We start from the raw sequence: 21,372 nt of genomic DNA on the forward strand, positions 1-21,372 counted from the left end.
AAATAAGGTGAAGTCTTGCACTGCACACGTCCAGATAACTTTATGCACTAAAATACCTTGACTTCTCTATTCCTTCCCCTTAACCAAAAGCACACTCCCCAGTATGAGAGCTTGGTTCAGTTAGAACGTCTTTCATGGTAAGTAGATCCCCAAAAGTGATGTTAAACAATATGCTGCAAAGAAATGAGCAGAATTCCTGACTCTGGAGAAGTAATATTTCAGCCATTTATTCTTTTTGAAGCTCTGGCTTTAGCCTGAGGAGAGGGAATCTGCACAGCTCAAGTGCTTTTCATCGAGTCAAATGACTGTGTCAACATGATTGAGTCAAGCTGTTATGTTAACAAGACAACAGTCATGATCTAGTCACTGACAAAAGTGCTATCTCCCTGAATATCTCCTTTCTAAGAGATTTCTAGTGGGAGATCCCATCTGAATCTGATTTCTTCACTGCTTTTTCCTGGTTTTTTTTCCTAATATTACAGTGTGCCAAAAAGGGCGAAATATCTGCTTTGAAACACTTCGCTACATAACACCACAGAAAACATTTTTGTTTCGCTAGTGTTGATGTGGAAAAAAACCAAACATTTTTCACTTAAGTGATTCCAATCAATTGAATTTAATTGAAACTTGATTATATATTTGATATAGCAATTGTATAAATTCCTTTCTTCATGAGTGAGCTCTACTAAGACGGATTTTGCTTGAACATTGGTAATCAGTCTCCTGACAACAAATCTGAAAGCTTCTTTTCTCAGAATTTCAATGTTTATTTGGAGTTTAAAATTAAAATCTTGTACTTCTGAGTGTCCTTGGTGGTATGAAATACTTTCAGGTGTCCTGAAATAGCTGAAATAACCATAATTAATCTCTTAAATATGTTTCCAATAACACGTAAATTTTTTGTAAATTTTGAGTATTCTGAAATTATTTGAGATTCTTGATCATTGCGAGTTCATAAAATAAATTAGATTGCCTAATCATGGAAAGCTGGGCTACTGTATGTAATTACTATTGAGTGTAATTACTTTTTCCTACCTGATAATGCAAATCCTGTGATTGAAAGCTTCATGGCAGATGCTGTTTACTGTGCAGCTAAAAATACTCAGGTATTTTACAGGTCAGGTTAATTATTACTTGGTAATAATCAACTACTGTCAACAGAATAAGAAGACTTAAGTTTATTGTAACATATTCTGCTTAGAGTGCTAAACAAATGCATGGCTTGTCAAATATAGCAAGGCAAGGCAAACATAGTAGGTCCCTTCTGATAGCTGGACACTGGACCTATTGCTGCATTTCAGCTTGCCTGTAATTATTTATATAATTGATTTTGATGTAACACTGTCCCTTGTTAAAATCTGGTTGAAGGGTCACAAATATGGCACATAATAGGAAAGAATCATGGTTCTTCTCAGACTGGATGGTAAGCCCAGTTTATATTTCTTCTTTCAAAGGAAGTTAGGGCTTGAATATTAAAACTTGCAGGTAATACACAAGATAAAGCTGAATAGAAGAGTCTGTAACCAGCAGCATATTCCCCTTTTAGGAGGAAATGTAGTGTTAAGAGGGGAGGAACTTTATGCAAAGGCACCATAGTCTTGAATCAAAGCTGTGATAATTCTTCAGAAACCGACATCTTTTATAGAGCTTTTTTAAGACAATAGGTCTGGTAGACTAATTAAAATTTGTTTTATTTCCTTCCTTACAGCTAGGTGGCTAGTACAGACACCTGGTGAGGTATCCCAGTCCTAAGAAACAGGAGAAGAAATAAAATACAGGACTAAGTAATGAATGTGTATGATGTTAATGCCCAGGAGAGGATTATTTCAGGCAGTGTAGGGTCATAACTGATGAAGCAGTAGAATAAAACCGAGTGAAGAAAATATTCTCATGTGATAAGGTTAGTTTACTTGGAACTTCTGCAGTTCTTTGTATATTTAAGAGCATCTTTTCTGTGCCTGTGAACTCATACCTGTTTTCTAATAGTTCTGTAAGACTGTTTAGTGAAGCCCAATACTCTTGGATTGATTCCTCAGAGACCATAATTCTTTTAGGAAAAAGTCACATTTAATACTATGCTGAGTTCTGTGAGTTTGTGCTTGGACATTGCCAAGTAGCAAGAGATGCAGCAGTTCTAAAAAAAATAACTTCAGATTTTTTTTTTTAATCTTTAATTTCTGTGTTCCTTTTTAAAAAACAGCACTTAGGCATCCCAAAAGACTCTTCCTGCAGCAGTAGTGCGTTTTACCAGTCTTGTACAGGTTGGAGTGTGTGACTATGTGACTGATTTTTTTTTTTTTTTTTATCTGTCTAAACAACTTCGTTGAGACTATTCTGTACATGTAGCAAGCCAGAGTTCTCTTTCCATTATGGGAATTGTTTGAATGTATTTTTCCTACCCTGAAGTATTTGGAGGCTTTTTAATTTTGGTGGATTTTTTGATTTTTATCTTTTATTTTTAGATCTTTTTAATGGCATCACTGACTTCCCTAAAAACATCCAAATAAAAGGGATGTTTGCAAGTTTTCCCACCCCCACCAAAGTGTTAAGTTAAAGATAAGCACAAGTGTTTCTATAAATGTGGTTTCTGTCAATCTTTAGAGCAGGCATTTTGTACTTCTGGCTTTTCTAGACAAGAGTGTTCTTTGGAAAGTAAATTTTTTTCAGTATATTTGCAATAGGAAATAAGTTCTGAACTTCTTTCCCTTTTTCATGTTCTTCATATTCTTGAGCAATCTTTAGGGGCTATCACATAATGAGGCATCTTTTTGATTTGTGCTGAGTGCTCTCACTTGTTCTGAGAGAATAAGGGCTATATAATTCAGGCTAGGAGTCCAACAGATGTCTTTTATGGGATAACTGCTCTTCTAAAGAGATGAAAGATTCTTCTGTAAAACTACCTGGCTATAAAAACATCTTTCAAGCCTGCCACAGGAGAGGTGCTTTTATAACACAACAAAATTGGGAAACCTATTCAGTGGCAGGATTTCTACTTCTTAGGTAAAAAATACTTTTGCTCCCATCTTGATTTGAATTCCTTTGACAGTCTTCTTTCTGTGGCTTAAACTTAAAGGTATTTTGTGTCACTGCTTTATTTATGTGAACAATTAAGTTCTTATATGTCATTTGTATGCCTTGACATAGCTACAAATGTATTGTGGCTTATCTTGTTTGTCATAGTTCAATCAAAACTCAAAGCAAGCTGATTTCCTTGGTGTATTTTGCTTTCTTTACTTTTGTGCCTCCTGGAAACCTCAATTTTGGCCAGCAATTTAGAGGTCATCGGAGGTGGGATTTAACTTTGTGTCTGATTGCTGCTTGTAAGCTTCTACTCTAGGAGGAAAAATCCACTGTGGGAATTGTCTCCCAGGCAGATAGGTTATGGGAAGACTGAAGGAATCAGGGAGCAAAGTTTGAAACACTTTTTTTTTATTAGCCTGGACAATATTGTGCTAGACTGATAGTGATGGGATTAGTTTTGGATCATGCATTCAGCACTGTTCCCTGTGCCCCACTCTAGTAGGAAACCTAGGGAAAGGCAAGGCCTGGCTAATACCCTGAACAGTTCACCCTGAATATACACCTCAGAATTATAGTGACATCAGTTTTCTATGGTTTGTGTTTTAATTTAAATACAAGAATATTTAAGCTTTTCAGAAACTCTCCCATGGTGTTACCAATCTTTGCAGAGGCATTAAAATGTTACGAGTCTAATTTACAGAGGTTACTTGCAGACCATAATTTGTACTTCATAAGTGTTGTATAGAAGTGGAACATGTTGTTTATTTGTCATATATGTGTGTGTATGTGTGGTATTCATGCCAGTTTTATTTTGCAGACAATGGTACATGGACTCAGCTGTGGTTAGTGTCAGACTATCACGAGCATGGATCACTCTTTGATTACCTGAACAGGTATACAGTAACAGTGGAAGGAATGATAAAATTAGCTTTGTCCACTGCCAGTGGTCTTGCTCATCTGCACATGGAAATTGTTGGCACACAAGGTAATCTTACAATTATTCTGCTTATCATGTGGATAATACTGGTTGGTTTTTTGTTTTTTGGGTTTTTTTTAATGACATATAAGTAACTTGTTCTACTCTGTGATGATTTCCAAATTCACAGAACTTCTTAATTTGAAATGCTTTTTCCTTCTTTTCTCTGGTGTTGTGATGTAACAATCATTCGTACAAAATACCTGTTAAAAGGCACCAAGAAATGGTGCATGTAGCATCTTCTTAACTTTGAGTTGAGACAATGTTTGAGTAGGATGTGCATGCAATAAATACTAGCAGGAAGAGGGAAAGGAGCAAGTGGGGTGTAATGCAGTAAACATGAAAGGCACTTTCCTGAACAGCCAGACAATCTACAGTGAATGATTTCAGGAGGTACTCTGGTGCACATAAAATGTCAGAACTGGAAGGAATTCTGTTCCTTCAAACAGAAGCTTGCACCAGGCTTAGAATAAAAGGAGGTTGGTTTGGAGTTTTTTTTACAAATTCTCTTTTTTTTCCTTTACAGGCAAACCAGCAATTGCCCACAGAGATTTAAAATCAAAAAACATACTGGTGAAAAAGAATGGAACATGCTGCATTGCAGACCTAGGTTTAGCGGTTAGGCACGATTCAGCTACAGACACAATTGACATTGCCCCAAATCACAGAGTGGGAACAAAAAGGTAAAATCTTTATGTGATGTATCAGGTGACTTCTATGATAAAATCCTTTGGTTTTTCTTGTCCCATATAAATTTGTGTTGATAGAAATATAAACAGCAGGAAAAGGTAATGGCAGATAGAGTTCTTAGGCACTTCCTTGTCAGCCGGTATTTTAGTTAGATGGTAGGCGCTTAAAAGGCATGTTCAATGTTGGCTTGTGTAAAATGCTGAAAACTTGCTAAGTATTGTAGGGCACAAATATTAATTCAAACAATTAAGAGATCTCATGACTGATGATTTTAGAGACTTCAGTGCTCTCTTTCTCCTTCTTGCCATGTATTGCATGGAAATCAGGAGTGTAAAACAGGATATTGATAGTGACAGTAAAAAGCTGTGGTTGTCAGTGTGATGCCTGTGTGGAAGAACATACAAGGTGCAGAGTCTTGGACATGGGGCTGTCTTGGAATCACATTTTTTAAAGAAATGCAAGAAGTTAAAACAGTCATCTTTGTCATTTAATGCATAAATAGAATCTTAAGTGGATGAGTCAATATAGTCTCTCTTAAAAGCTTTTTCTGAATTTGGAAATACAGGTTTTTCTTGCCCTAGAAGAATTCAGAGCTGTTTAACTGAGTCAGCACAAGTGCAATAAAACTTGCTGTCAGTAATTTATCATTGGTGAACCTTCAGGCAATAATAACTGGAAGCTATAAATAAATTTCCCTTAGTAATCCATGTATCTATACAGCATACAGAGGTAGCAGCACTAACAGTGAACCACAGCAAGCATTTTGGATGTGGACAGCTTTTCATTCTTCTAATGCCTAAAGGTTCAGTGCTGTGTCAAACTGGAGTTTGACACAGCACTGAATGTGTGACAGCTAAGCAAGCCCACATGGCCTAGCAGTGTTTGAAAAAATTGTGTTGATGTTGTCCAATCTCCAGTTTATATCACAACCACTTTTTTTTCTATATCCCTTTAGTAAGCAATACTGTGGGGGGGTTGATTGAGTTTTTACAGTGAACTTGGATGCCCCTTGAGCTGTGTCTTTGTGGAAGGGAAAAAACCCTTAAACATTATTTCAAGGCTCAGTTAACTAAAGCTTTTAGAATATGTACTGAAAATTTATTTTACTGATGTGTACATTGCTGAAGTTACTTTGTTCTAAAGCTCTGCTGTACTAGTCCTTTGCCAATTTTAAAAATACCACACAAATGGTCAGGCAAGATTTATTTTCTGAACTACTTCTAAATTATAAGGAACTGAGTATTATTCCTTCTCGAAGTGTCCAGTAGCAGGCTTATTTCAGAATTCATCATTACAAATTTAGCTGCATGCAGGGCGCATGCCACGTGTGATTTTTGAATTTTCTACTACACCTACATGCAAAGGAAAATGACGTACAAATCAGTTACTTTCTTTAGTCTTGGCACTGGAGAAAGCATCCTTTCAGCTGTGTTTGCAGATCCCACTTACCAGATCTTTTCTTGCATAGGCATTATTAAATTGCTTGTTCATCTGTCTTATGCTTCTTCACAAGGGTAAAGCTGTAGGAACTTTTGCTTGCTGGAGTGGGCAGCAGGAGGGCTAAATCTGTTTCCCCTTTTAAAGACATTAGTCATTTCTACCTCTCTGAAAATTTCTCATTCTTGTAAAAGGCTTAGACTCTTCTTCTTCCTCTTGTGCGTTCTTAGGTAAGTAACTGCACCTCTGATTTAATTTTTCATAGTACAGTTCAAGTCTTACCTGTTCAGTGACAGTTTTAACTCCCACTGATTGCCACTGCTGGTACCTCTTCTGCACATGGAAGCTTTGTGTACAAGTTCAGGGAGATTTGGTAAAGTCTGTTTTTCTAATGATTGTTGTAAAAATGTATGTCTAGGGAGCAAGCAGACTTAACTCTTGTGTGAGTGATCAGGGTGTTGAGTCAAACTGATGATCCCTCTTTCTGACTGAATTCTCTGACTTTATTTCTTTTCTGTTCAGAGGCTTAGCTTTACCAGAGGGGTGAACTGTGTGCTTTCACAGCTCAGCCTGCAACATAAAGCAGGGAATGTGAGCTTTAAACTGAGAAGGAAATAGAATCTCTCTCTCACTCCCTGAGGCAAGTAGAAAACCCTTATTCTCCTCCTATTTTTTTAGAAGTGTGGCCCAGCTGTTACTTTTGATAGTTCAGATACATTGTGTTTTAAAAGAATTTTGGCAGCAGATTCTTACCATGGGTGCTTCTTAGAAGTTTACCTAAACAAAATACGGGCAGAATTCTACCTTGTAGAGTGTAGGCTTGATGAAAGGAGATGCCACACATTTTGTGTATGGGTCTAGTTGATGACACAAAGCTCCCTATATGTTGTACAAGAAATTTAGACAACTAGTACTGGGCTTTTGGACTAAAAGAGATGGGAGAAAGAGGTCAGCAGGCACCCAAAGTTTGGCAAGACCATGCTCAGCACACTTCATACCCTTCTTTGTAGACTTATCCTTTTGTTCTTGGACGATACTGAGCTGCAGACCTTGCTCAGAAGGTCAGAGTTACTCTATGAAACAGAGTTGCTCTCTCCAGAACCTAAGATACTGCATCTGCCAGGCAGTGCATTTCCAACACATAATCTGACAAGGAAATGCCTACTTCTCTCCCCTTTGTGTAACAGCCATGAAATGGCTGAGCTGCTGACCTCACTACACGACCTCCTTGCCTTTCGCCTCTCTTGTTCCAGCAGTAATCTCTCAACAGTCATTCACCATTCTGTGTCATGGAAGCCAAAGCCAATCTAAATGCATTGATGGAGGACCAAGGTAATAGGTCAATTTGCCAATGGAACTCACGTGGGGAGGGGGATTTTTTGCCACATTCAGGCCTCTTGTGGTCTTTCCTGTTAAAAGCCTTGTTCTTTGGATGGTTCATGGAAGTCGAGAGAATCTCCTTTACTGCTTGTTTAGTGTTTCCGGCTGACATCTTGCACAATGGTTGGAGTTTCTAGTTACTATTTTTTCAGGTCCGTCACTCTTTTCATCCTCTTGGCATCTTAAGATAGATCAAATATTCTTTCTGCTAGGCTCCAAGATAATCACTTAGTGTCAAGCACATGAAGCACCATAAGAGTATCCTGTAATGCAGAATCCTTGGTGAGCATTAAGGTGTTCACCACAATCTTCTATTCTTGATTAAAACATCTTTGATATGGGTGGACCAGAACAATTTGAGCCTCGTCCATATCAAAGATTGCAGCAATACTTAATACTCCACTTCCACTCAATAAGTACTGTCAAAGTAAACCTTACACTCAACTCAGACAGTTGTCTTCTGCTTGTGCTGTGTTTATTACTTGTGAGGAATTTGCGTGCCTTAGGAGAACTCTCATCTCAGCAAACTTTGTTGAAGTTCTGGGTAATTCAGAACAAATGCAACTATTTGTTGCATTTTTTTACATATCTTGATAGCCCTTGCTTCCTTATATCTATGTAATTTCTGTAAGAATTTCTGTAGTACTGAGGGAGTCCTGAAATTTCTTTTAAGCAGTGTGTCTTGCATTCTGCCTACCATCCCTGATACTGGAAAAGAAAATCCTACAATGCTGTTGATTAAATGAAACCATGTCTAGGCTTCTGTGGCTGTTCCAGAGGTAGAGCTATTGCCTAGCACCGTATTCCACACTCCAGTATTCTGCACTTGTTGCTTTTTTTACCAATCAACACTGCTCTTCAAAGCCCAGGTGCCACTGTTGGCCTGCTTCATTGGTATGTCAGCTTGAGACTGCTGGGACAGTGATGTGGAGAAACACATTGAACTCTGCTAAACATCACATACTGGATTTAGCTGCCAGAACCAAATCAGAATGAGAGAGCAGTGCTACCACTGATGTTGACTTGATGCAGCAAATAACATTCACTCTTTCCAGCAGCCAGCAGGGATGCTGCTGTCAGTAGCTCTTGCAGTAAGGTCTGCACTGATGTTTTGCTTGGTGTTCCCATGTCAGACTTACTCACTAAACAAGGTAACAATCACTTGGATGCCATGATGGGTTTTCAGGCCTTGTTTCTTAAGAGAAACTTTGTTACTAATGTTTCTCCTTGCAGGAAATGTGGGTAAACCAAATTGATGAGCACAGTTGTTAATTTGTAGCCCACATAACTTGCTAATTTTTAAAAAAGCAAGGTTTAGGGTGGGATTTGCAAAATATATGATGAAAAATTGGGCACTGCAATGATAGTGGGCCTTTGTCAAGAAATTTTTAATGGTGCTGGTTTCTTAACCAGCACTTCTTGTCTACTCCTGCTTTAGGCTTGTTAGGGGATATTTTAAGTGGCTGCTATAGTTTTTCAGATTACAGGAAGCGGGGCTTCCTCTAGCCTGACCCTTGGAGGGTAGGCTAGAGGAAGCTGGTGTGTTCCAAAGGGCTAGGGCTCTGTTCATCTGAGGCCCATGGATGTGGCTGCCGCTTTCTTCCTTGGGATCCAACCAGTCATACACAGACACATATTGTACTGATAGGGCTGATTATACAGATTGCTGCGCACCATGTGCTGTCTTCAACACCCACATGAAACACTGTCAGAACTTGTATAAAACATAACTATAGACAGCCAAGTCTCCTGCCTTCTCTTCAGCTGATCAGGATTGAACTTCATTAGTGAAAGTACATACTCCCATCTGCAGCCTCACAACTCCATGCATGTTTATGAGCCCCTCAACCATCCATCCAAGGCTTGCTGTGTCTAATACTCTGAGCTCCATGGATATCATACTCACCTGCTGGGTTAATGCACAGCAGCAAACAGCGGATGTATTTATATATGCATGCCTACCTGCATGGATTCCCTCAAATATCAGCATGGGCTCTTGTCCTGGCAAATATCCCTGCCTGGGCTGCCTGGATGCTGACTAGACCAGCTTGAAGGTTGCTAATTAATTACAGTCCTGCACACCAGCCTTGCAGGGTTGGAGAAATGCAAATCTTCTTGCTCAGCCCAGCAGCTAGTGCCCAGACCTTGCAGTCTGTGACTCCCGCTCCAGTTGCTGGTGCTGAGAGACCCTTATGTTATTGTTCTATTATTTCTCTAGAGTTTCATAATGATATTATCTGATTTCTAAAGTCTATACCTCCTCGGTGTGTTCTTATGGCTGCAGATCTTCACTGACTTCTTCTGCTGCATGCTGTTCTCTCTCAGGTCAGGGGTCCTCCAAGGCTGTCCCTGACTGGCTAACCTGCCCCCTTTTATCCCAGTCATCTTCATTGGTTACAGCTGCAGCCCAATTAAGGACATCGCAGCTGCAGCCCATCAAGGGCAACCAGGACCTCTGGGGCAAAGCCTCTATACAGATATTCTAATACAATGCATTTCCTCTACTATACCCTTACTCTGTTTTTCTCATCCCCTTTCTCTGCTGTAGCTGGTGCCTGTAAGCTGTGACCATGAAGCCTGTGGTCCATGGTTTTATTTCAGTAGCTGAAGCAGACCCACTCATTTGTTCCAGTTACTGGTACCAGGGTTTCCTTCACCTTCTATCAGACTACAGTTGCTGGCCCAGAATTCATTCACAGAATGACCACTAGCTCCAGATAGGTGCTCTTACCACCTGCAGACATGCACCTAGGACCTGTAGTTCCCGTTCCAGCTACTGATGTTGGGCCCTTCCTTCTCTGTAGTTTCAGCTTCATCCCTTGTGCTGCTGCAGTTGCTCAACCTGAACAGACCCATGCCTGCCTCCAGCTGCTGACACACAGTTCTTAGAGAGCATGTGCACATGGGCTTGAGAGTGAGATTGCAGAGAATAGTTAGGATTTAATTAAATAGGATATACTGATGAGCATATGCAGACTGGAGACTTCTGTTCTTTGTCACTGTCTCAGTTGTGCCTTCTCTATCAGGTTTATAGCTCTAGTTTGTTTCACATTTTACTTATTCACCCTATTTCTCTGCTTGTTTCTCTCAGTTTACTTATCCCTTTACATTGAATTGTCTCTGATTGGATAATCTTAATGAAGGAGAATTTTCTTTTATCTCCTTTTCCGCAAAAATACATTATTTTGTATTTGAGCTGATCAGTAGTGCTGAATTTTTTATATTCTTAAGTGTTTATGAAATATTTTTTTTTCCACACAGGTACATGGCTCCTGAAGTCCTAGATGATTCCATAAATATGAAACATTTTGAGTCATTCAAACGAGCAGACATCTATGCAATGGGATTAGTGTTTTGGGAAATAGCTCGGCGGTGTTCAATTGGTGGTACGTGGCAATCTTTATAAAATGAGACATATTAGGGAATTATGAGGAACTTAAACTTATTCAGGTTCTGAAAACAGTTTGCTCAAAAAACTGCAAAGTAATAGCCAGTTGATCTCAGACTTTCTAGTTGTTAATCCTGTAAATGATAACTGGTCTATTCAATGACAGAACATACTTGTTGAAGAAAATAGGAAATATTCTTCTTTTTTTCCAAATATTTACATAGAGGGGAGAAAAGGGTAAAATATAGTACTCTTGTGAGCAAGAGGCAAGCACCACAAGACCTAGCTATAATGTGTTCAGATAAGTCTATATCTTATTTAAAATGAAGCATGCTGTTATCAATTATGTGCTCTGAAGAAGCATGTTTTTAGTATAGCATGTGAAAGATTTGATGTAGCTTCTATCTCTTCCAATTTTATAAATTTTAGATCCTTGAAGGGTAATGTAAATACTTCTAAGGTGTGGTTAAGGATTTTTATTTATTTGTCAGTTGTTGTGATGTAACTTTTAAAAATGAAAACCAAGAACTGGTAGGGTACTGATAAGGAACACAGTAAAAAGTGAAGAATACGTAATCCAGTGTTAGCTAAAATAAAGCTATTTTCAACCTGTTACAGGAATCCATGAAGATTACCAGTTGCCATACTATGACCTTGTTCCTTCAGATCCTTCTGTTGAAGAAATGAGGAAAGTTGTGTGTGAACAGAAGTTAAGGCCCAATATTCCAAACAGATGGCAGAGCTGTGAGGTATTAACTAACCTTGCTAAAGCTGCTTTAATGGACACTAGAGCTTTTAGTGATTTCAGTGGCTTAAAAATCATGCTTATTGTTGAAGGGAGAAGAGCTGCTTTTAGAGAACTTAATTAATTTCATTCTAATCATTATGGTCTTACTAAAAGCATTGTTCCTTGGTTATACAGAAGTATTTAAATGTAATTTCATAAAAATTAATAGCTAACTCTGCATGGAGGATTCTAGGATCCCTTCCTGTGAAGCATAGATGATGCTAATATAAATTACAGCTAGTCTGAATTACATTATGCAGGAAGCATCATTGTAAATAAATTGTACTGTGTCTGGCTGGGATTGAGTCAGCGTCCTTCATAGCAGGCTGCATAATGCTGTGTTTTGGATTTGTGGCCAAAACAGTCTGATAGCACACTAATGGTTTAGCTGTTGCTGAGCAGTGCTTACATAGCTTCAAGGCATTTTCCGTTTCTCAGGTAGGTTGGGGGTGGACAAGAGCATGAGAGGGAGCAGAGCCAGGACAGCTGACCCAAACTGGTCAGAGGGAATATTCCATAGCATTGCTCTTTCACAACCAGTGACTCACAGCTTGGGACAACAGAGGTACTGATAAGGATGAGGTGCTTTGGATAGAGGAGGGAACCTGGGTTGTGGCATGTGTGGAATTAATGCATGGCTAAGAGTTGGGCAAGAGCACACAGGAAGGAGAAAAGGTGGTGAATGCACCAGCAAACTGTGAGACAGGTAGTTATCAGGATTAAAATGACTAAGGTAATACTGCTTTCATGGTACTTTGGAGCTGTTACTTTATTTAATCTGCCGTTTTTGTTATTTGCCTTAGTACAAAGAACATGTAGAAGGACTCAGATTTCAAAGACTGGCTCTCTGAAGGATAAAAATACTTCAAAAATTTTTAGAATCCTTGCAGAGCTTCAATCTGAGGAAGACAGCTCATGAACTTAATTGCTATGCATTGAAGTAACTCCTTAACTGCAAGTACAATTTAAAATAGTGTATTTTTGTCTGATGTGAAAATTCAGAAAACAGTTACAGACAAGCTAATAATTGTTCATTAAAATATTATTTTCATGGGCCAAAATCTACTGAAAAATATCAAGTTTGCTCTACAGTGTTTAGAGAGTTTTACTTTTCTGTAAATAAAGTAAGTTTTTTGGTTTTTTTTTTAAACAGTACACTCTCCTATGCACCTGTACTACTAGTAATGGATTTCAGAAATGCCTGAAGAGTCTAAGACAGAGCAGCAGTTACATGGGCTACACTGGAACAGCAGTGCATCTAATGACTTGTGTTTCCTTTGCAGGCATTACGAGTGATGGCAAAAATTATGCGGGAATGCTGGTATGCCAACGGAGCTGCTCGGCTGACAGCTTTGCGCATTAAGAAAACATTATCACAACTTAGTCAACAGGAGGGGATCAAGATGTAATCCTGGATTTGCTACCGAAGAACACTGTAAAAATCCCTATCTGCACCAGAGTGGCGTGCTAAGAAGGTTAATTGTTCTACCTCACTGGGGGAACAGAAGGATATTGCTGCCTTTTAATACTTCATAGGAACGTCACTTCTTAGGATTTTTGTGGATGTGCTAAACAATTGTGTTGGGTCTTTCTGTGCACTATGAACCTCTTTCCCAGGTTATTTACAAAACATCATGTAGTCTAGTTTCATTTATCTATAATTTTTTCATTTGGGAAGTTGATAGCTGGTCTTCTCTAGTTAACTGTGCTAAAAGTAGGAGGTCACTTCTAAAATGAAACTGGTTCACTATATTGTTCTACAGTGCATTGATGGCTCTTAAAGCAACTTTATTCCTGCCTGGTACATTGACTACTCTGAACCACTGTCTTGATTCCTTGATTCAGATTGTGAGTGTACTATTGGAGTATACCTTGCTATCTATTAAGGTAGTGCATCTTTTGGACTCTTATCTTGACTTACAAATTGACCTCATTCAGTTGTGGGAACATAACTTATGCAACTATACTTTATACGTGATTACTGGGTTTTTTCCACTTTTTCAGAACATTACATTGCCTTCAAAATAGATTGTATTACACCAGTAAGTGCCACTTTTGAGTCTTTTAATGCAAAATAGTAGGGATGTACAAAGCCTATGGTACTTTTGGTTTCAAAAATACAAGTTAAAAGTTGTTCCTTTGCCTAGCTAAGTGCTAAATCTCACTCATTGCAACAGTGAGTACATAATTGATAAAATATCTTCAATTTTACCAAAATCTAACTCTTGAAACCACTGTAGGAGTTTTAAATAGTGTAAGCTAGTAAATTCACTGTCATATTTTGTAATTTTCAAGTTATGACTCATAATTATGTAGGAGATTTTTTTTTTTAATCAAGTGGTACTTCTAAAATGCTTGAAGTACCTATCTACTTCAGAAAAGTAGCAAGAAAAGTAAAATGTTAAGGGAGATTTTGCTTCATTAAATAAGTATGAAAAGCATATTTTCTGTGCAGTTCTGCTGAGTCTTAAGGCTCAAAGAACAGTATTTGCAATTACACAATGATTAAATGCACGTGTCATTAGAGAAAAGTTATTTGGGCTTTTGTACTAGACAGTTCAAAGCTGCTTGTAAGTTTTATGTGCATGTATGTTGTGTGTGCCTCATACACAATGTGGTGAGCTAGAGAAGGTGGTGAGCTGCAGGTCTTTGGAAACAAATATCAGGGGATTCCAGCAATCCTCTTCATTGTTAGAAGAACAAAGCTTATGGTGACTTGTGTTGTCATAAGAACACAGAAGAATATGCATGGCTTTAGTCTATATTTCCCTGAGTTTTTAAGAGTATCATAGTATTTTCACAAACTTGTTTAGAAATTAAATTGCTTCCTGCCCAAATGTACAACAAAAACCTGCTGTTACCAGGATATTTTTTTAATTGCAATTTTAGCAAGAGTCTGGTTGGCCTTTGGTTTCATTAATGTCCAAAACAGTAGTATTTCAGTATGTAAATGAGTCTGGTAATTAATATGCTGCCTAACCTGCCACTCTTCAGAACACATCAGTGCCCATCTCATTACGCAACACACATGGTAACCTTTAACTCGGCTTCCTGTTCATCCCTTGGCATAGAGCCCTCTGAGAGTTTCTTACCAAGAGGGTGGCAGTGGCAGGGTGGTTGCTGGCAGCAGCACAGTCGAGTTCTGTGCCATGGTGATGTGTGGCAGCTCAAGCAGGAAGAGGAATGAGGCCCAGGAAGAAGATGCTACATAGGTGACACGAGCCTTACCCAAGAAAAGCCTTAACTGTTAGTTTTTGTTTATTTCTATATTCTTACTGCTTGCTTGGAGATGAGTTTAAACTATGTCAGAATTACAGACCTTCAGAGGTCAAACTGCAAATAATGAAATGCTTTTGTCAACAACAAAATGAGTGAGTTTATTCTTACTGGAAGACAGTATCCAGGAGAAAAGGGAAAAATAAGAGAGGTTCTTAGAAACCAATTAGGCTTAAACATACATGCAGCTGTCACACTTATGTTTGGCATTATCTGACAAGTGAGGCTTATGTGCTTCAGGCCTCTGTCAATCAAAGCTGGATTAAAAATTACTTCATATAGGTATTTTAAATAAAATATGCCTTTGTGTGCATGGACAGTTGTGCACCACAGAGTTTTTTAATTAAATGTAAAAAAAAAATTGAATATAACATAACTCCCAAGCCTCTCTTCTTGGCAGCCTCTCTGGCAAATTCTATGTATTTGTACTGAAACTTTAAAAAAACAGATCATCATGAAAATAGATCATGGGTCATCATCAGGGTCTCCATCTAATTTCAAAGGCTGCGTAGGTAGCAACTTTTTTTGTTTTGTAATTTTGTTACATTTCAAGTTTTCATAGGTGTCCTGGGGTCCTTACCGCAGTTACAAATGGTACAGCTCCTACTTCAGAAATATCAGGCCCTGGTGTGCCTCAGATCTCTATAGTAATTTTGGTAGTAACAGGAGTGTTTACAGTATAATTAATCAAATAATTTTTAGTGACTCTTTTTAGCACCCACAAAACCTTATCAGCAAAACATTTAATTTCCTAAAATATACAGAACCATTCTGTTGCATTTTAAAGAGGATGTACAGCAACTGGACAGCCTCATGGTATGCAGATGATTCTGTCAACAATATAACTGTGTGTTACATTGTATCAACCACCTGCAAATCTTTACTCTCCTGAATTGCTCTTACTTTGTTCAAGATTTAGCTTTGTAATAGAAGCTTGCAAAAACAAAGCACAGAAGGATGCTTGATACTGTGTTATGACTTAAGGAACAGTGTTTTAGAACAACTTTATAATTCCTATTGGGCTGCAGAACGGGAAAATTCTGAATAGAGCTATATGTATCCTCAGTTCTGACACCACAAATTCAAGCTTTGTTCTTCTTTTCCGTTGTATGAACTGAACACCTTTTACAAAGGCTGTGTCTGTATATATTATGTAACTTTAAATGTTACCTGTGTAAGATCATATCTTATATATATGGACACAGGTACACATAAGTATTTTTTAAACTAAGATTGTAATATCACCAGATCTGCTCTTGGAAATCCAGGGGGACCAAAATATTTTAGCATTCAAAATATTAATTTTGTATCATTTCAAGTATATACCAAAACAGTTTCTGATCAATATTGATGCAAATGTTTATTGTAAATATTATATACATTACACATTCACTTAAGTTTTGTGGATTTAATCAACTTTACATTTTAGTAGCATTGAAGCCTCAGTTTGGTTTACAGACTTGTGACCAGATGGATATGGACATGGAGAACAAGGAGCATTGGAAATAGTCTGATGCTGAAAAGCCTGAGATGTCATTTTTGAAATGCTGGAATTCTTCAGGGACCCTCCAACCTTAAAAGCTGGAATTCTGGGATGTTTCTCAAGCAGACTCTCCAAGTATGACACACTGTCACCCTCCTATGGTTCTGCTTGTAATCCTAAGAAAGACTTTGTATATAAGTAAAGACGTTGGTATCGACTGTATGGGGACATGAAGGTGTCAAATGAAGTAAGAGGCTATTTTATTTTTTCAGTAATGGCTCTGAGTATGATTGCCATGAAATTCACCTTTTAGTTAGTTCCTTGTTTATATTGTGCCATTGAAATGATTGCAAGATGTTAATCATTTTGTGTTTAAAAAACAAGCAAACAAAAAAATCCCTTCACCATATCCGTTGCTTTAAACTCAAATTACCTCTTAAAAGACCAAGGTACATTTACCTCATGTGTATATAATGTTTAATATTTTTCAGAATGTTCTCCAGGTTTGCAGTTACATGTTTCTAGAAATATGTTTATTGCTAAATTTACAACTTCAGTGGTACTAAGTGTATTATCTGGTGCCCCAAAACACTTTATTTTCTTTATTTTATTGTATTAGCAAGTTTGCTGCTTTGTCACTGTAGCACCTGCCCTTACATAGCTGTGTTGATACTGCCTTGTAAATTTTACTTTTTGGATGATTTGAAGATCCTGTACAGATGAGTGTCACTTTTTTAAACCTTACCAAATTGTGCATTTCCCTTACATTTCTGAAAAAATGTATTGTATTTGTAGAGTATACATTTCAATGGATTGTAAATAGGACAGTAGAAGAGTGGATGCTTATGTTAAGTGCTAACACTACAGTAGAGAGATTATAGCAGTGAAAATAAATAACTTTTTTCAAAATGCATGAGTTGTCTTTCAGAACAAGAAGTTGCAGGTAGATACAGGTTTGTGTGTGATGTTCTTGCCTGCTAATATGTGTGTTTATTGTGAGTTCCTTTCCTCAGAAGGAATTTCTTCTAGTACAAAAATGCTAAAAGGATTTGCTACTGCTGAGGCAATCCACCTCATCTGTGCAATATGTACATAATGCTAAAGTGCCTGCTCTTCCTTGCCTCCTACAGTAATGTTGGTGCAGGAACATTGCTTCTGTCTCTCATCTCCTGGACAAAATTAGTAATGACAAATTGTTCCCTCTCTATATTTGCATAAAAATAACTTTTAGTCTATTTTAGTCTGTTTAGGCAGCTCAGCACCTCAGTGCATCCCATAACTAAAAGTAAAATCTGCTTGTGTTGGAGTGGAGTGTTTCTGTGCAAAACTCAGTTTCAGGCTGGTGCTACATTTCTGAAGGAAAGTGGCTATTTAGACACAACAAAAATAGAACATCTTGTCCTCATCTGAGTTTATGTTCATCCTTCAGTTTTGGCTCAGACAGAATTACCAAAAATTACTACTTTCAGCAAACTTTCTCCACATTGGGAAGCCATAAGGTGTCCAGATAAAGCCTATGGGTACACCAAAATACTGCATTCCTTTCAAATGCTTTTACAAGAGCTATGATTATTTTGGTAAGAACACATCCCTCTCCCATGAGTGGCTAAAGGAAAGCCTTTGCTACCCCTGCAAGCAACCAAAACTCAGTAAAATCCTGAATCCCTCTACTGCATTTGGTAGTAGAGGAAATGGGCGGCCTGGAATTAACATAGCAATGTTGCTGTCTACCAAACTTAGTTTTCATGACGTAGTTTTCTCTATTTCAAGCTTTGAGGGCCTGAGCCTAACAACTGAAAATTCATAAACCACAAACAATTACCACAAGTAACTTAAATGTGAGGATGTTTTAGAATCATTTTAGAGGAGACACTGAATTCAGATCTGTGTGCTGGTTTGGATTGCAAGTCAGCATCGAGAGTGGCAGACTTTCAGCTGGCTGTTTTGCACAGTATAATTAATTTTTAATTTTTAAAGTGTGGGACTTTTGAAAGAAATTGTTTTTAATACCCACTGCATCCAAAACCTACTTTCTATAGGTGCAGCATAACTAAGAGTATATAAACAAACCACTTCTATGCAGTACCAAGTATGTTCTAGAAATTTCCTTCTGTGAGTTTTTGTGACATTGGTAACTGATGCACAGTCATGTACCCAGTAATTGTAGTATAGCATAAGGGTGGTCCTGGCAGAAAATATATTCCTTTTAAATAGGAAATCAGAAATTCCAAATCTCTCACTCGGTGCTCTTACTAGCTTTTTTTATCTATCCAGCTAAGCCATAATATTTTAACTTGAACAAACAGTGTTCATTTTTTTGCTGAAGAAGGGTAACTGGAATCTCACACTGCAAACCCCCTTACCAACATGATGGGCTGCTGGGGTTTTCAGTCTTGTAGTTCTGTCTTGGAGTGGCTGGAGTTGTTCCATGTCTTCTAGGTTTGAAAAAAAAGAAACGTTGGCATAGCATTTCCTTTGTCAACTTGCCTGGACTGCAAATAAAATCCAGTAGTGCTCAAGAAACCCACCCCCTTAAGTCTTCCTCAGAGTTTCTTGAAAATAAGATTTAAATCCCCAGTCTCTGAGCTGAATTGGTACCTGAAATCATTAACTCTCTTGAGAGGAAGAAAAAAAAAAAGCCAGAGCAAACCATACTGATAGGTTCCTAGGCATGATTGCAGTGTTTTATTTGTATTAGAAGATTTCTCACTAGAGATGAAGAGTCAGCATCCTCACAATGTGTTTCTAATTAGCTCAATTAGGAAAATGAGAAGAGCTCTCCCACCTGCCAGTAGCAGAAAATCTGTGTAAACAGTTGAAGAATCAGGCACATGATACTCAATTTTATAGAATATCAAATATATTTATGTAGATTTTTAAATGAGGGGTGAAGAAGATAGGAATATGCCTTTAAATCCAAGCAGGATGCAGGACTTGTGGGATGCGCAGTGAAGGAAAAAAGGACAGGTTTAGGTGACCTGGAGAGGAGTGAGCATGGGAAAATAGAGGAATAAAGAGATAAAAAGCATGGGTCATATATAAATAGCAGACCAATCAGTGTGCCAGTCTGTCTGTGTCCAGCACAGACTCTTCCTTTATTTTTAAATCCCTTCCTGCCTAAGGAACTCAGTTCTGGGGCTGCAGGGCTGTCTGAGCACAGCAGCTGGAGCCAGAGCACAGCACGGAGGTCCTGTGGATCTGTGGAGAAGCAATGGGAAAGACCAGAGTGAGCAAACACGAGTGTCAGCAGCAGGAGTGTGACCATAGGTCACGGATGCCCACGTGTCCATAGTGCCAGCCGTGTGTGTCCAGGCACCAGTGGCTGGAGTGGGACTGAGCCCCAGGACCGGAGCCAGTGAGACTGGGATTGGGGCAGCTGCTTGCAGGGTGTACGTCTGTGCCTCTGAAGATGTGGGGGTCCTTAGTGTTGGCTGTTCTGATCTATCCTTATGTTCTGGTGGCTCTGCATTACCTGCTAATGTGGACAAGCAGTTACTTGTTTTCCATGAGGATTTGTGCCCCAGTGCACTGGGCCAGTCCTGAGATTGCTTGCCTGGCTCTTATAGCTTGGGCAACAGAAGTTTGTACATCCAGAACTGGGCATCACTGTTTTGATTCTTGGCATTGGTCGTCAACCCACAGGGACTAAAAAACATCAACTTTATTGCAGTATTAAATTAAATATCTAAAAACCCAGAAAGCAAAGGCAATAAGCAACTGTCTTAAGAAAAGGTGTAGAGCAAGAGTTAGTGATAAATTCCAAGTTGACTCTGTGTTGTAATAACTTATCTATTGCTCTGGACTATTGCTAATTTGCATTAATGAAATTTTCCTATTTCCTTCTATACTTTGGGTGTGGGAAACGTGTGTGTAGTCCCACTGTTCAGATTCTTAATTAGTACAGGAATGGGGTAAAGAATGGCAAGAATTCTGTGATACTACAGTTGCTGTCTAATTCTTATGTGTTTCCAAAGAGTGGAATCGAGCTGTGTTTCTTTCATTTTTGCCGTCCTGTGGCTTGGACTCTCTGACCTACATCTTCCATGAAGAGAGTTTTGTTGCTATTACCAGAAGGGCCAGTGAGACTCAGTTCTGAACGTCTCTGGACAATTCTTCATGGCAGCGAGCTACCTTTTTCTTACCTTTGTTCAGGAAACTGTTTTGCCTATGCCTTTTTTTGCAAAGATAACTCTTTCCCACGCTAGAAGATAGAAGACTTTAAATTTTTGTACTGTGAGACCTGAGCCCTTGCAGAGATCCTCATTTCCATCTATCCAAGTCCAAAAGGTCCATGGACTGTTGGTCTCTTCAGTGCAGTAATATTGTCATATTGCTAATCGCCATCTCTTGCAAAGGCTCCTTGTGCAGAGGCTCTCATGATTGCAGGCATGCAGCCTCCTAAGCCTCATATCTTTGCTGGTAGAGCATGCTGATAAGCATGGCCCTTTCTCAAAACCCTTGGAAGATTATTGAACTTCTCCCTCGCTGGAAACACTCAAAACCCACCTGGACACATTCCTGTGTAACCTGCTCTAAGTGACCCTGCCTTGGTGGGGGGCTTGGGCTAGGAGATCTTCAGAGGTCCCTTTAAACCCTAACAATTCTGTGATTCTGTGAATTTCAAGAAGAAGAAGGGAATATTGCAAAGAAAAACATATTACAATTTTTTTAACTTCTTGGGCTGTGTTATCAGTATATGCAGTATGCTCACAGCCTCTCTCCTAAAGTCCATCACTTCTGGGTCTTCAAATAAGAGCGTGCTTGAGAAGGAGAGGTGGATGCTTTGCTGCCTTTACTGTCACTGCAGTCACAGGAGGCTTGAAGTACAATACTGAGGAAACTCATATGGTAAAATTTACCTGAGAGCTTGCATACAGATAATCTCAGTGTAAATGTACAAACAGGTAAGCCATTTTAAAGAACATTTCCAGGAA

At 38.6% G+C, this 21,372-nt stretch overlaps 1 protein-coding gene across 1 annotated transcript in view; it reads left to right on the forward strand.

The window, feature by feature from the left end:
* The window catches only part of TGFBR1 (transforming growth factor beta receptor 1), a 34,689-nt gene extending 17,340 nt beyond the window's left edge, over nucleotides 1–17,349 (forward strand). Inside the window, exons 5-9 of the mRNA XM_066557736.1 lie at nucleotides 3,839–4,006; nucleotides 4,524–4,680; nucleotides 10,766–10,890; nucleotides 11,511–11,641; nucleotides 12,963–17,349. Of these exons, the coding sequence (XP_066413833.1) occupies nucleotides 3,839–4,006; nucleotides 4,524–4,680; nucleotides 10,766–10,890; nucleotides 11,511–11,641; nucleotides 12,963–13,088 (707 nt within the window). The 3' untranslated portion in view covers nucleotides 13,089–17,349. The remainder of the gene's footprint in view (nucleotides 1–3,838; nucleotides 4,007–4,523; nucleotides 4,681–10,765; nucleotides 10,891–11,510; nucleotides 11,642–12,962) is intronic.
* The last annotated feature ends 4,023 nt before the right edge of the window (nucleotides 17,350–21,372 follow it).

The sequence above is a fragment of the Molothrus aeneus genome, chromosome 1, assembly GCF_037042795.1.
Source record: "Molothrus aeneus isolate 106 chromosome 1, BPBGC_Maene_1.0, whole genome shotgun sequence".
Lineage (NCBI taxonomy): Eukaryota > Metazoa > Chordata > Aves > Passeriformes > Icteridae > Molothrus > Molothrus aeneus.